The following is a 12,592-nucleotide window of genomic DNA, read 5'->3' on the forward strand; positions in this document are numbered from 1 at the left end:
TTCCAACAGGAAGCTCCTCCAGCAAGATTGAGACCTGGCTGCAGGATTGTGGGTGAGTCCAACTGCCCTCTGTGTGTAAGAGTGTGTGTGTGTGTGTGACTGCTGCCACCTTTTCTCTCTGTGTGTGTATGTATGTGTGTGACTGCTGACCCCAGCTCTGTATGTGTGTGTGTGTGTGATAGAATCATAGAACCATAGGGTTAGATGGGCCACAAGGGTCATCTAATCTAACCCCCTGCCAAGAGGCAGGATTTGTTGTGTCTAAACCATCCCAGACACATGGCTGTCCAGCCTCCTTTTGAAAGCCTCCAGTGAAGAAGCCTCGCAGGGCGTCTGTTCCACGGTCCTACTGTTCTTACAGTTCGGAAGTTTTTCCTGAGATTAAATCTATATCTGCTGTGCTGTAGTTTAAATCCATCGCCTCTTGTCCTGCTCTCTGTGGCAGGAGAGAACTTTTCTCCATCTTTTTTATGGCAGCCTTTCAAATATCTGAAGATTGCTATCACTACCTGAAGGAGTTTCCAAAGAAGATGGAGCTCAGCTGTTCTCAGTGGTGGCAGATCAAAGAACAAGGAGCAATGGTCTCAAGTTGCAGTGGGGGAGGTTTAGGTTGGATATTAGGAAACACTATTTCACTAGGAGGGTGGTGAAGCACTGGAATGGGTTACCTAGGGAGATGGTGGAATCTCCACCCATAGAGGTTTTTAAGGCCCGGCTTGATAAAGCCCTGGCTGGGATGATTTAGTTGGGGATTGGTCCTGCTTTGAGCAGGGGGTTGGACTAGATGACCTCCTGAGGTCCCTTCCAACCCTAATCTTCTATGATTCTCCTCTGTTCCAAATTAAACATATTCAGTAACTTCAGCCTTTGCTTATATGGTTATATGGCTGGCATTCCACCCCTTTGATCATCTTTGTTGCTCCCCTCTGGATCTTTTTCAGTTTCTCTCCATCCTTTTTATACAATGGTGACCAAAATTGGACACAGTACGCCACATGAGGCCTAGCCAATGCTGAATAGAATGGTACTATCACCTCCCGTGTCTTGCATGCTATGTCTCTGTTAATGCACCTAAAATTGCATTTGCTTTTTCTGCGACAGCAGCATGTTGCTGACTCATGTTGAGGCTGTGATCACCACAACTCCCCGATCCTTCTCAGCAGTGCTGCTGCCAAGCCAGTTATCCCCCAGTCTGTATATGTGCATTTGGTTTTCCTTCCCTAAATGTAGCATCCTGTCCCTCCCCTCACACCCATTGCACATCACTCCCTTTTTCCATGGGGCTGGACACCTTGTACTCTCTCTGGGGGCAGAGGGGCTCAGCGAAGTTATAGGAGTAAGAAGTTGCATTGGGGGCAGTAGGGAGAGACCCCCTCAGTCTGCAAGGGGATCGGGGGTGCTAGGGAGACCGTGACACTTGAAATAACAATGACATTGATAGCTGCTAACGAGCTCTTCTCTCTGGCTCAGGGTGTCCATGGAGGTCCTGCCTGAGGAGCCTGGCCTGCCTGCCCCCTATGGTAGGTTGCTCTTCCCTGTGCTCGGCCCCTTCCTGGTGTCAGGACCTGGCACTCGGAGCTGGTTTGAGCTGTGGAGCTGAGAGGGAATGGTCCCGGGGGAGGGAACCAAAGGCCCAGCCAGGGGGGGAGCAGAGCCCCTGTGCAGGTCACTGCATGTCACCAATCATGACCCTGTGCAGGGACCAGCCTATGGTCGGTGAGCCCCACTCATTGTGGGCAGGGGAAAGTCCATGGACCGAGCTGCCCAGCCCTGGGTGCGCTGAGCACTCCCAGAACCAGGACCCCCTTTGCTCCCAGTGAGCACCCTGCCCAGCCCAGGGCTTGCTTGCCCAGCTCCCAGGGATCTGCTCAGCCATTGCTCTCTTGCAGGATGCAGCAGTAACGGGACCAGCTTTGAGGACGACTTGACACTGGGAGCGGAAGGTACCAGCCGTGAGGGATGCCAGCTCCCAGACGGTTCCCCCGACAGCAGGGAGTGGGGCCAAAGTCACCCCTGGTGTGGGGCAGTTCACATCTGCTCTCACCAGTGTCAGCCACCATGGGGCAGCACAGCCCTGAACCCAGCAGGCGTGTGATTTCCCTGCCACCTCTAGGGGGAGGAGACCAGGCACTTGGGATGAGCCGAGCCCGAATCCCCCGGCTCATGTGGGGGAGGGGGCTGGATGTGCTCAAATCCCTTTTCCCTCCCTCAGCAGTTTGATCCCCCAATGCCCCTGGTCCAGCATGTCAGACCAGCCACCCTGTTGGGCAGGCACCGGTACAGCGTCTCGTAAACACCCTGACTAGCCTGGGCCCCAGGTATCTTGGCAAGGGCAGCTGGTTCTGGGCTGACTCACTCTCCCCAGTGCCCCACGTGAGGCCTGCCTCTGGGTGCCCAAGGCAAGGGGAGCCCCAGGGGGTGGGGGTGCTTGGGGTGCCAAGCTGGGATTCGGAGACACCCTGTGTTACTCACCCATTGCTTCTCCTCGCTCTTCCAGCTCTGTTGTTACCTAGGAATGACAAAGCCGCGGGCAGGTGAGAGTCCTGAACCCCCCCTCAGGGGACTCTGAGCTCAAGCTCCCCCCACCCCAGCCAGCCCTGAGCACAGGCCCTTGTGCCCTCACAGGCCCCTGCAGGTCCTGCACCAAAGCTGCCCGCCCCCTCACGTCCCCTCACACCTTGTCTCCACCTGCCAGCCCATACCTGGGCAGGAGCACGCCCTGCGTGGCCCACCCTGCACCTGCAGGCCTCGCTCCCAGCAGCCCCCTTGAAAACCTCCCCCAGATCAGGCCCTGCACCATGTGTGTGGGCCTCATACTCAGTTGCAGGGCCTGAGCCCTGGGGTGATGTAGGGCAGGATCTGGTGCACGGATGTTACTGGCCAGGGGATGGTGACCAGGACCCTGGCTGGGCATGACCCTGGCCAGGCCACGTTACCCCTAAATGTTTTTGACCCTCCCCTGCCTTCTCTGCCACAGCAGGACCCTGCTGGAGAAGCCCTGGCCAGGCCGGTACCTCCACCTCGGGCACAGCATGGCATCCAGTGCCATCTCCGGTGGCACCAACAAAACCACCTCCAGGTAGGACCCCGAGGACCTCAGGACAGGACCCCAGGGATTGGTTGGTACTTCCCATCTGGCCTTCAGCTCTGTTGAGGCAGATACAGCCAGTCCCGGCCCCTCTGGGGGGAAGAGGGGTGGGCTCAGCTGCATCCAAGCCAGATCTCTTGGGGGTCCTTCAGCCACAGCCAAGCATTCCCCTTTGGTGTCTGTACAGCAGTGGCAAATTCCTTGGAATAGCCCCCACCCCAACCCAACAGCCTCCAACCTGAGACTCACTGGCCTCAGCTAGGGCACTTGGAGAGGAAGGCCTGGGGCAGGTAGGTAATGGGACGGGGGTATGGGGCATGGGGATGAGGTGTGGCAGTGGGGATGGTGTTTGGGGATGGTGTGTGGTGGGGGATGGTGCGTGGGATGGGGCATGGGGGGGAGCGGTGGGGATGGTGTTTGGGGATGGCTCATATTCACGGGGAGTTTGTGGGAATGGGATATAGTGGGGGGTGGGAGTGGGGACGGTGTGTGTGGATGGGGTGTGGGGATGGGTTATGCTGGTGGGGAGGTGTGTGCGGATGGGGAGTGTCAGTGGGGATGGGTTATGCTCGTGGGGTTGGTGTGTGCAGATGGAGTGCGGTGGTGGGGATGGGTTATGCTGGTGGGGTTGGTGTGAGCGGATGGAGCGTTGTGGTGGGGATGGGTTATGCTGGTGGGGATGGTGTGTGTGGATGGGGCATGGTGTGGGGAATGGGTTATGCTGGTGAAGAGGTGTGTGCGGATGGGGCGTGTCAGTGGGGTTGGGTTATGCTGGTGGGGTTGGTGTGTGCAGATGGAGGGTGGTGGTGGGGATGGGTTATGCTGGTGGGGTTGGTGTGAGTGGATGGAGCGTGGTGGTGCGGATGGGTTATGCTGGTGAGGACGGTGTGTGCGGATGGGCCGTGGGGATGGGTTATGCTGGTGGGGATGGTGTGTGTGGATGGGGCATGGTGTGGGGAATGGGTTATGCTGGTGGGGACGGTGTGTGCGGATGGGCCGTGGGGATGGGTTATGCTGGTGGGGATAGTGTGTGTGGATGGGGTGTGATGGTGGGGATGGGTTATGCTGGTGAGGACGGTGTGTGCGGATGGGCCGTGGGGATGGGTTATGCTGGTGGGGACGGTGTGTGCAGATGGGGCATGATGCGGGGAATGGGTTATGCTGGTGGGGATGGTGTGTGTGGATGGTCGTGGCGCTGGGGACCCGGTGGCTGGGACCTGGCAGTGAGGATGGGCATGGCAGTAGGGGCGTGCCATAGGGATCGGTTATGCTAGTGGGGATGGTGTGTGGGGTTTCCCCGTGCTCTGACCGCTGCCCCGGCAGGAGGGGTTATCCAGCCCCATCACCCCATCTCAGTGCACTGTGTTGCTGTCTCTGCAGTGTCTCTGAGATCCTGGAGCGGTGGCAGGAGGATGCTGAGGAGATTCTCTACAACTTGGGCTTCGTCCAGGACGAGCCTCAGGCCACAGCCCGGATCCCGGCCCGGTTCTTCTCAGCTCCTTCCCAAGCCAAAGGCATCGATTTCCAGCTCTTCCTGAAGGCCCAGGTGCAGCGCCTGGAGATGGAAGATCCCTGCCTGACCCTGGCCAGTAGGTGTTGCTGGGGTTACCTCTCCCACGGTGATGCCTGGGCACTCCAGAGGAACCTGGATAGTGGGGGGGTTAAAGCAGCCTGACCGATAAACCTGCAGTTGGGGGTAAGAGGCCATGAGCTGTGCCCAAGGCTGGGACAGCCTCTGAGCCCTGCCACCCTGCCTAGCCAAGCCCAGCTTACTGGCCAGTCACTGCACTCAAGGGATTCATACCTGTGGTGCCAGAGGCAGGTTCCCATTGCAGTCGCTGCTCCATCTCAGAGACCGGTGCTCGGAGCAGAGGCATGGGCTGGCCTGCTCTGGGGCTCTGCCTGGGGAGCAGAGCTGGGCTGGGGTGGGGATAGGATGTGCCAGTGGGGAAATGAGGTATTGGGACGGGTCATGGCAGTGGAGGATGGTGTGGGGGACCTAGTGGTAAGAGCAGGCCATTAGAAGTCAGGACTCCTGGGTTCTATTCCCAACTCATCCCACTCTGAGCAGCCTTGGGCAAGTTGCTTCCCTTCTAGTGCCTCAGTTTCCCCACTTGTGAGCTGGGCAGAACGAGATCCACTGTAGTGAAGTGCATGGAGACCCTCTGATCCTTGGGGAGTTGTGTTTCTGCCCCCCTCTGCCCCCCACAGGAACCCCCTTCAACCAATACTGAACGGGCCATCAGAAGAGTCTGGTTACTACAGTCAGGTTCCACTCGCCAGCTCCCCACAGCAACCCTGCTAATAGAGCCACTGGCATCCAGGCCAGCAGGGACTGTTCCAACCACTAGTCTGTCCTTGGGCATGGCCCATGCGAGAGAATGCCCCCAGGGACTTCTGGCTCTGTAACTTCTGCTTGGCCATGAGCATCCCCAATCTCTGCCTAGCGTCTGACCTTCCTCTCTCTCCTTTCCATGCTGCCAGGTCGGTTCCAGCAGGTGCAGGCACTGGCTGCGACGGCGGATGCCTTCTTCTGCCTCTATTCCTATGTCTCCAAGACCCCCCTGCAGAAGATTTCGCCAGCCCAGGTTTTCTGGGCCTGCCCAGAAATCCCCAACTTCTGGGTCGTGCCCGCGAAGGCCGAGGCTGCGTCTCCTGTGGACCGTCTGAAGAAAGCCATCTCCAAGATGTGCCTGTACACCTCGCCCAGAGCCGGGTCCCCGCGGAGAGCTAGCAGGGTACCCAGCTCCCGGAGGAGCAGCCTGGGCAGGGTGGTACAGGAGGTGCTGGAGAGGGTGAAGGAGGAGCGGTTCCGATTTGACCAAACAGATATAGAGGACATGGAAGGGGCAAACCGTGAGATGCCCACGGGGACATTCCAGTGCCAGCATAGAGTGGAGAGCTCCGTCCAAGAGCCACCATCACCGGAGCTGGCAAAGAATGTTTCAGAGCATCTCTGCCATGGAGGTGAGGCAGCCCCCACTTCTCCAGGAGGGAAAGGAGAGCTCCACGCAGTGCCAGCCCCAGCAAGGCTGCAATGGGCCCCACAGGGGCTACCTGCTGGCACAGTCGGGGCATGTGCAGAGGGGGCAGGTAGTCCAGGCTACCAGGAGAAGAAAGGCCCTGGAGAAGCCCCTATGGAGATGGCTCCTACCAAATGGGAGGTCTCCGTGGATGCATCCTGCCCTTCAGGGGGAGCAGGATCTGATGAGGAGGGTTCCTATGCTGGAAGCATGGCTGCACCATGGGCTTGTCTCATCCCCTCTCCTGGGACACACTACATGGCCACCAAAGCCATGGGCACTGTCAGGACAACGTCGTTCCATCCGGAGCCCAGAGAGGGGCTCAGAAGTGAGACTGGGTTCGCCTTAGACTTGTCCAGGGCCCTGAGCAGTGATGATGCAGGCTCCTGCATAGCCCGGCTGCCCCACCCAGGGGGGCCTCCAGGGAAGGATGGGCTGGAGGCCTACAGAGGAGCTCTCATGTGCCCAGAGGAGCTGAGGGCTGAAGGCGAAGGACACTCACCGCACAGAGGGAGCTCCCACACGTGTGGCTCCCGGGACGTGGCACATCCCCAGGGGCAGGACACCAAAGTCCCAGGGCCAGCGTTGCTCTCCCTGGAGGAGGTTCCTGCTTCGTGGGTAGCAGGCGGGGGCTCCATGCTCCATGGGCCCTGCTGGGCACAGACGCTGCCCCTCCAGGAGGATGATTCTTTTGAACTGGAAGAGGTGGGTATAGACATGGGGATGCCCTGAGCCTAATCACTGAGCTCCTCGCGGGGGGAGGAGGGGAGAGGAAGAAGTTCCACCCTCCACCTGCAGGGAGTGCCCCATAGATAGCCATGGTCACTGCATCCCTGCACTGCATGCATGCCTCAATGGCTCTGCCCCTGGCCCGGTGCGCCTGTACCTCCCCACCTCCAGCTCCCAGCACGCAGCACTCAATTCCCACAGCAGGGAGTCTGACTAGGCCAGCGCCTCACAGGGACAGCTGGCCATGCCCTTGCTTGGTGACAGACTATGGAATGCACCAGCTGCCTGGGACGGATCCACTGCAGGGCAGCTGTGGGCCATGTGCAGGGAGCTGCCTGGGTGGGGCTCAGGGGCACGATTTGACCCTTTCTGTTGGCTGGGCACAGAGAGAGTTCAAAGAGCCGGAATGACAGGATGACGGGAGTGATAGCTGGCTAGACACTGAGTAGGGCGGCCTGACACAGTCAAGGATGAATGGCCAGCAGAGGGCAGCTGGGCTCCGGTGCAGCAAACGTCCCTTATGCGCTAGCAATGATCCAGGCTGTTTGGATTTGAAAGATCGAAAGCTTTAAATGAAGCTGGTCCCAGGAGGGGAGGGAGCCGAGGATGATGGGGTCGGCCTCCTGTAGCAGCTGGGGAGGAAGACGCAGGTGGAACAGAGGCAGTGACACACTCTCGTGCCTCTTTGAAGCACTAGCTAGTGCAATGAGTCCGTCCAACGGCATCCTGACAGAACCCCTTCACGGCAGGGCAGCTGCCCACCCCCTGCCCCTTCGCTGAGTACCCAGGCTATTGCATCCTTAGCGTCCTCCACCTGGCACGCACCTGCGCGCGCACACATACACACACACTGGCATAGGCGCTACTCTGTGGGTGCTCCGGGGCTCAAACACCCACCGAAAAAATAGGGGGTGCTCAGAACCCGAAGGGCTGGATTTTTTGTGGGCCCTGGCTCCTGGACTGTGACCCCACCCCGCACTCTGCCTGCGCTCCACCCTGAGCCCCTGTCCCCTAGGGTTACCATACGTCCGGTTTTTCCCGAACATGTCCGGCTTTTTGGCAATCAAACCCCCGTCCGGGGGGAATTTCCAAAAAGCCGAACATGTCCAGGAAAAATACTCCCTGGCTTAACTTAGAGCGGGCGCCGGGAGCTGCTGTGCTCCCTGACTCCTGGGCTCTGTAAGAGCCGAGCTGCCCGAGCGCTACCAGCTTTGGGCAGCCCCCACGCCTCTGGACCCTGAGCCCTAGGCCGGGCACTTTCTCTCCCGGGCTCCAGGGGTGCAGGGTCCAGAGACATGGGGGCTGCCCGAAGCCGGTAGCGCTCGGGCAGCTCGGCGCTTACAGAGCCCAGGAGTTCAGGGAGCACAGCAGCCGCCAGAGCCCGGGAGGGGAAGTGCCCGGCCGGGGGCGCAGGGTCCGGAGGCATGGGGGCTGCCCGAAGCCCGAGCACTATCGGCTTCACGGTTTGCCGGGCAGCCTCCAGACCCTGCGCCCCCGGCTGGGCGCTTCCCCTCCCGGGCTCCAGCTGCACTGGGGAAGCGCAGGCCGGGGGCGCAGGGTCTGGGGGCTGCCCGGCAAACCATGAAGCCGGTAGCGTTGGGGCAGCCCTTATCGTGTGGCTGGGAGAGAGGAGGGGGAATGCAGGGCACTCAGGGGAGGGGGCGGAGTTAGGGTGGGGACTTTGGAGAAGGGGCGGAGTTGGGGTGAGAAAGGGGCTGGACCAGGGCCCCATGGAGTGTCCTCTTTTTTTTATTTTTTAAATATGGTAACTCTACTGTCCCCTCTTGGCCTCTTTTCCCCAGGCCCTGCCCCCACTCCACCCCCAGCCCCTGCCTCCACTTGGCCTCTTCCCCCCGCGGCCACGCCCGCCGCTCGCACAGAGGGGAGGGGGGGGTCGGTGAGGAGTCAGCGCCTGTGCACTGGGGTCTCATTCTCTCCAGCAGGGGCACTAGTCTCTCTCTCTCACTCACACACACACACAGCACTGCTGCTGGCCCCTGAGTCTCCCCCTCCGCCCCAGTGCCATGCCTGCACTCTCACCCCCTGTGCCGTTTCTTGCTTGCAGGTGCAAAGCACCAGTGAGGATGAGAGTGGCATCCCCGAGGCAGCAGCCTGGCTGCCCGCACCCACCTTGGCGAGACACCGGAGGCGTAAGTAGGCTCCTTGGCTCTGGCTTGAGCCATGCTCAGGGAATGGCCTTGCTCCGGCTGCCAGCCAGTCTCTGTGGGGGGATGGTTCGGGGCACTGGGGCTTGAGAGGAGGGGCAGTAGCGATGTCTCGGGGGCAGGGAGCCTCTGCGGAGCTGCCTGCCCATGGGATGGGCCAGGCCTGGTTCTGGGCAAAGCCCAGCCCTCCAGCCCCATTTGGAGCCGGTGGGCTCTGTACCCTATGGCCTGGAATCCTGCACCCCGATACACACCCCTTGTGCCCCACAGAGCCAGGCAGTCTGGGAGCCAGGAGGGCGAGCGCAGGGGTGTCAGAGCCGCACAAGACAGGGGAAGCTGAGAATGGTCGAACGTGATCCAGCGGCTGGAAGTTGAAGCCAGACAAATTCAAACTGGGAGTAAGGTGCTGTACATTTTTAACAGCAAGGGGAATTAACCACCAGAAGAACTTCCCAAGGGTACTGGTGGGGTCTCCATCACTGCCGGTTTTTAAATCCAGGTTGGATGTTTTTCTCAAAGCTCTGCCTTAGGGATTGTTTTGAGGGCAGGTCTCTGGCCTGTGTGACACAGGAGGTCAGGCGAGATGATTACAATGGGCCCTTATGGCCTTGGAATGGGTGAATCTATAAGAGCCCAACTGACCTTGGAGAGCACGTCTCGGCCAGGCTGGGTGCCTGACGGTGGGTGCCCTGGGCAGCAGAGTGGGCCCAGCCTGTGGGAGAGCAGTCAGCCCCACACGTGGCCCCACACCCAGCCCCCTGCACATGACCTTCAGCCCTGCACGTGGCCCCCAGCCCCTCACACAGCCTGGCCCCCAGCCTCCAGCCCTGCACATAAGCCTGCACGTGGCCCCCAGCCCCTCATACAGCCCTGCCCCCAGCACCCTGCACACGGCTCTCAGCCCTGCATATAGCTACCAGCCCTGCACATGATCTCAACCCCTGCACACAGCCCTGCACACAGCTCTCAGCCCTGCACCCAGCCTCCAGCCCTGCACATGGCTCCAAGCCCCGCACGCAGCCCTCTGCTCCTCAGCTAGGGTTGCCAACTTTCTAATGGCACAAAACTGAACACCTCTGCCCTGCCCCTTCCCCGAGGACCTGCCCCGTCCCCACCCCTTCTCTGACGCCCTGCCCCGCTCGCTTCATCCCCCCTCCCTCCGTCACTCACTCTCCACCACCCTCACTGGGGAAGGGGTTTGGGTGCAGGGGAGTATGGGCTGTGGGCGCGGGCTCCAGGTGGGGCCATAAATGAGGCGTTCAGGTTGCAGGAGAGGGCTCCAGACTGGGGCAGGAGGTTGGGGTATGTGGGGGGTTGAGGACTCTGGATGGGGGTGCAGGTTCTGGGGTGGAGCCAGGGAAGAGTGGTTTGGGGTGCAAGAGGGGGCTGGGGGGTTCAGAGTGCTGGAGGGGGTGCGGACTCCGACTGGGGGTGTGGGCTCTGGGGTGGGGCCGGGATGAGGGGTTTGGGATGAAGGAGGGGGCTCAGGGATGGGGCAGAGGGTTGGGGTGCAGGAGAGGGTCTGAGGTGCGGGGTCCTGGCAGCACTTACCACGGCTCCCAGGAAGCAGCTGCCAGGTCCCTGCAGCCCCTCGGAGCTGCAGAGCCGCCACTCAGGGCAGGAGCAGCGTGTGGAGCCTCCCTGGCCACCCATGCGCCTAGAGGCTGCTAGGACCTGGCGGCTGCTTCTGGGAGCCACAGGGAGCTAGGGCAGGCCGGGAGCCTGCCTTAGCCCCAGGCCCTCGCTGCGCTGCCGACCAGACTTTTAACGGCCGCCGACTGGCGCCACCAAGGTCCCTTTCCGACTCGGTGTTTCAGTAAAAAAACGGACGCTTGGTAACCCTACCCCGCACCGAGCCCCACCCCCAGTCCTGCACCCAGCCTTGCACACGGCTCCCAGACTGCACATGACTCGCACCCAGCCCCACACACAGTCCTGCACCCAGCCTTGCACGACTCCCCCCAGCCCTGCACACAGCCCTTCACACAGCCCCCAGCCCTGCACATGGCCCCCAGCCCTGCACGCAACCCCCAGCCCTTCACACAGTCCTGCAGGCGGTTCCCAGACCCTCACACAGCCCCCAGCCCTGCATACAGCCATGCACACAGCCCCCAGCCCTGCCGGTGTGGAGTGTGCAGAGGGCTGTGGTTTTCACGCTGATGCCCTGAAAAGAGGTGCCCAGTCTCAGTCTTTGTTTCCGTTGGCTTTAGGTTTCATGCTCCATGCCCACAGCGCGCATTCTGACAGCAGCGGTTTTGTGGAGGAGCCGGCGCCCAACTCAACGCTCACCACCCAGCTTCCTGACACAGCCTGCTCCGAGCTCGACAGGCCAATGGGGGGCCCATGTGGCACAGGGCAGGCGGTGTAGGTCAGGACTCCCTGGCTGAGAGAACTCATCTGAGCAGGAGGAAGATGTCTGCTGTCTCCAGGCCACACACTTCTTCCACATAGCCTGTCCCAAGCCCCTTCATGAGCGATGACAGGGTCCGGGCACGATCCCTGGGGCAGCGGGATCACAGCTTCCTGGGCCTGGGAACAGCAGAATTGTACCTCAAATCCAGACAGCACCAAGCAGCCAGGGCAACCCATGACCTTGGACATGGAGCAGAGGCACCCACCAGGGATCCAGGCCAACTCATGGCATGGAGCAGGGGGCACCCACCAGGAATCTAGGATGACCAAGGGTGCAGAGTGGGAGGGGCATCCACTCACCAGGGTGAACCTGGGGGCAGGTGGACAGCCACCTGCCAGGCAGCCATAGTGACCCAAGGGTGCAGAGTGTGGTGACAGGGGTACCCACCCACCAGGCAGCCAGGGTGACCCCGGGGTGAGGGGGAGGCGCAGCTTTCTGGTGTTTAAAAAAGAAAATTTGACTTAGAACTTTTGCCAAAAACAGTAGAAAATCATCCTTCTTCCCCCAGCCCCTAGTTCGCCAGCAAGATCAGTAACCCTTGGGGCACAGCGATGGCCTTGCCAGGGTGATGATGGGGTGGAGTTAGGGGGATTTCTCTGTCTTTGTTGTGTGCCCCCTGCTGGCACAAATGAGGAATTGCTCGGCTCCACAGGCTCCATGTGACCTGCGGCTCATCACTCACAACCTCACTAGCACTTTGGAACTGGTTCTTGTTACACACGCTGTAGCGCTTGCAACACTAGGACAGCTGGGATCCTGCCTGGGAACAGCCTGTGCACACTGTAAATAAACACATGGAGAGGACGTCTGTGCACTTTTATGGAGCTGTATAAATGGACACAAGTGAGAGTTACCTTCCTCCAGCTTTGGGCATCCCACGCATTTGGGCTCAGTGTGGACGCTGGGCGTGGGGGGGACAGAATTGATCTCCTGGGTCAATTTGCCAATCCCAGCAACATCAGTCCACCTTACTCCCCCAGAACCAAGGAGATGTGGCATGCTCTAGTGGTTAGAGCAGGGACTGGGAGTCAGCCTGCCTACATTCTACTCCTGGCTCTCAGGGTTGAGGACTCCTGGGTTTCATTCCTAACCCTGCCACTCACTGTAGTGAGTCATTTCCCTTCTTTGTGCCTCAGTTTCCCCATCTGTAGCATGGCACTAGGTCTGTCTGGTT

At 60.2% G+C, this 12,592-nt stretch overlaps 1 protein-coding gene across 2 annotated transcripts in view; it reads left to right on the plus strand.

Annotated features, from left to right (window-relative positions):
• TESPA1 (thymocyte expressed, positive selection associated 1) overlaps positions 1–12,222 on the plus strand; it is a 28,817-nt gene extending 16,595 nt beyond the window's left edge. The window contains exons 3-11 of one of the 2 annotated variants that reach the window (XM_005296081.4): positions 10–52; positions 1,471–1,520; positions 1,890–1,943; positions 2,498–2,534; positions 2,978–3,079; positions 4,469–4,677; positions 5,573–6,816; positions 8,906–8,990; positions 11,216–12,222. In XM_005296081.4, the coding sequence (XP_005296138.3) occupies positions 10–52; positions 1,471–1,520; positions 1,890–1,943; positions 2,498–2,534; positions 2,978–3,079; positions 4,469–4,677; positions 5,573–6,816; positions 8,906–8,990; positions 11,216–11,373 (1,982 nt within the window). In that variant the 3' untranslated portion in view covers positions 11,374–12,222. The remainder of the gene's footprint in view (positions 1–9; positions 53–1,470; positions 1,521–1,889; positions 1,944–2,497; positions 2,535–2,977; positions 3,080–4,468; positions 4,678–5,572; positions 6,817–8,905; positions 8,991–11,215) is intronic. The other variant, XM_042858934.2, reaches the window with a different exon arrangement.
• Positions 12,223–12,592: the final 370 nt, after the last annotated feature.

This window comes from Chrysemys picta, chromosome 22 (assembly GCF_011386835.1).
Source record: "Chrysemys picta bellii isolate R12L10 chromosome 22, ASM1138683v2, whole genome shotgun sequence".
Taxonomy (NCBI): Eukaryota; Metazoa; Chordata; order Testudines; family Emydidae; genus Chrysemys; species Chrysemys picta.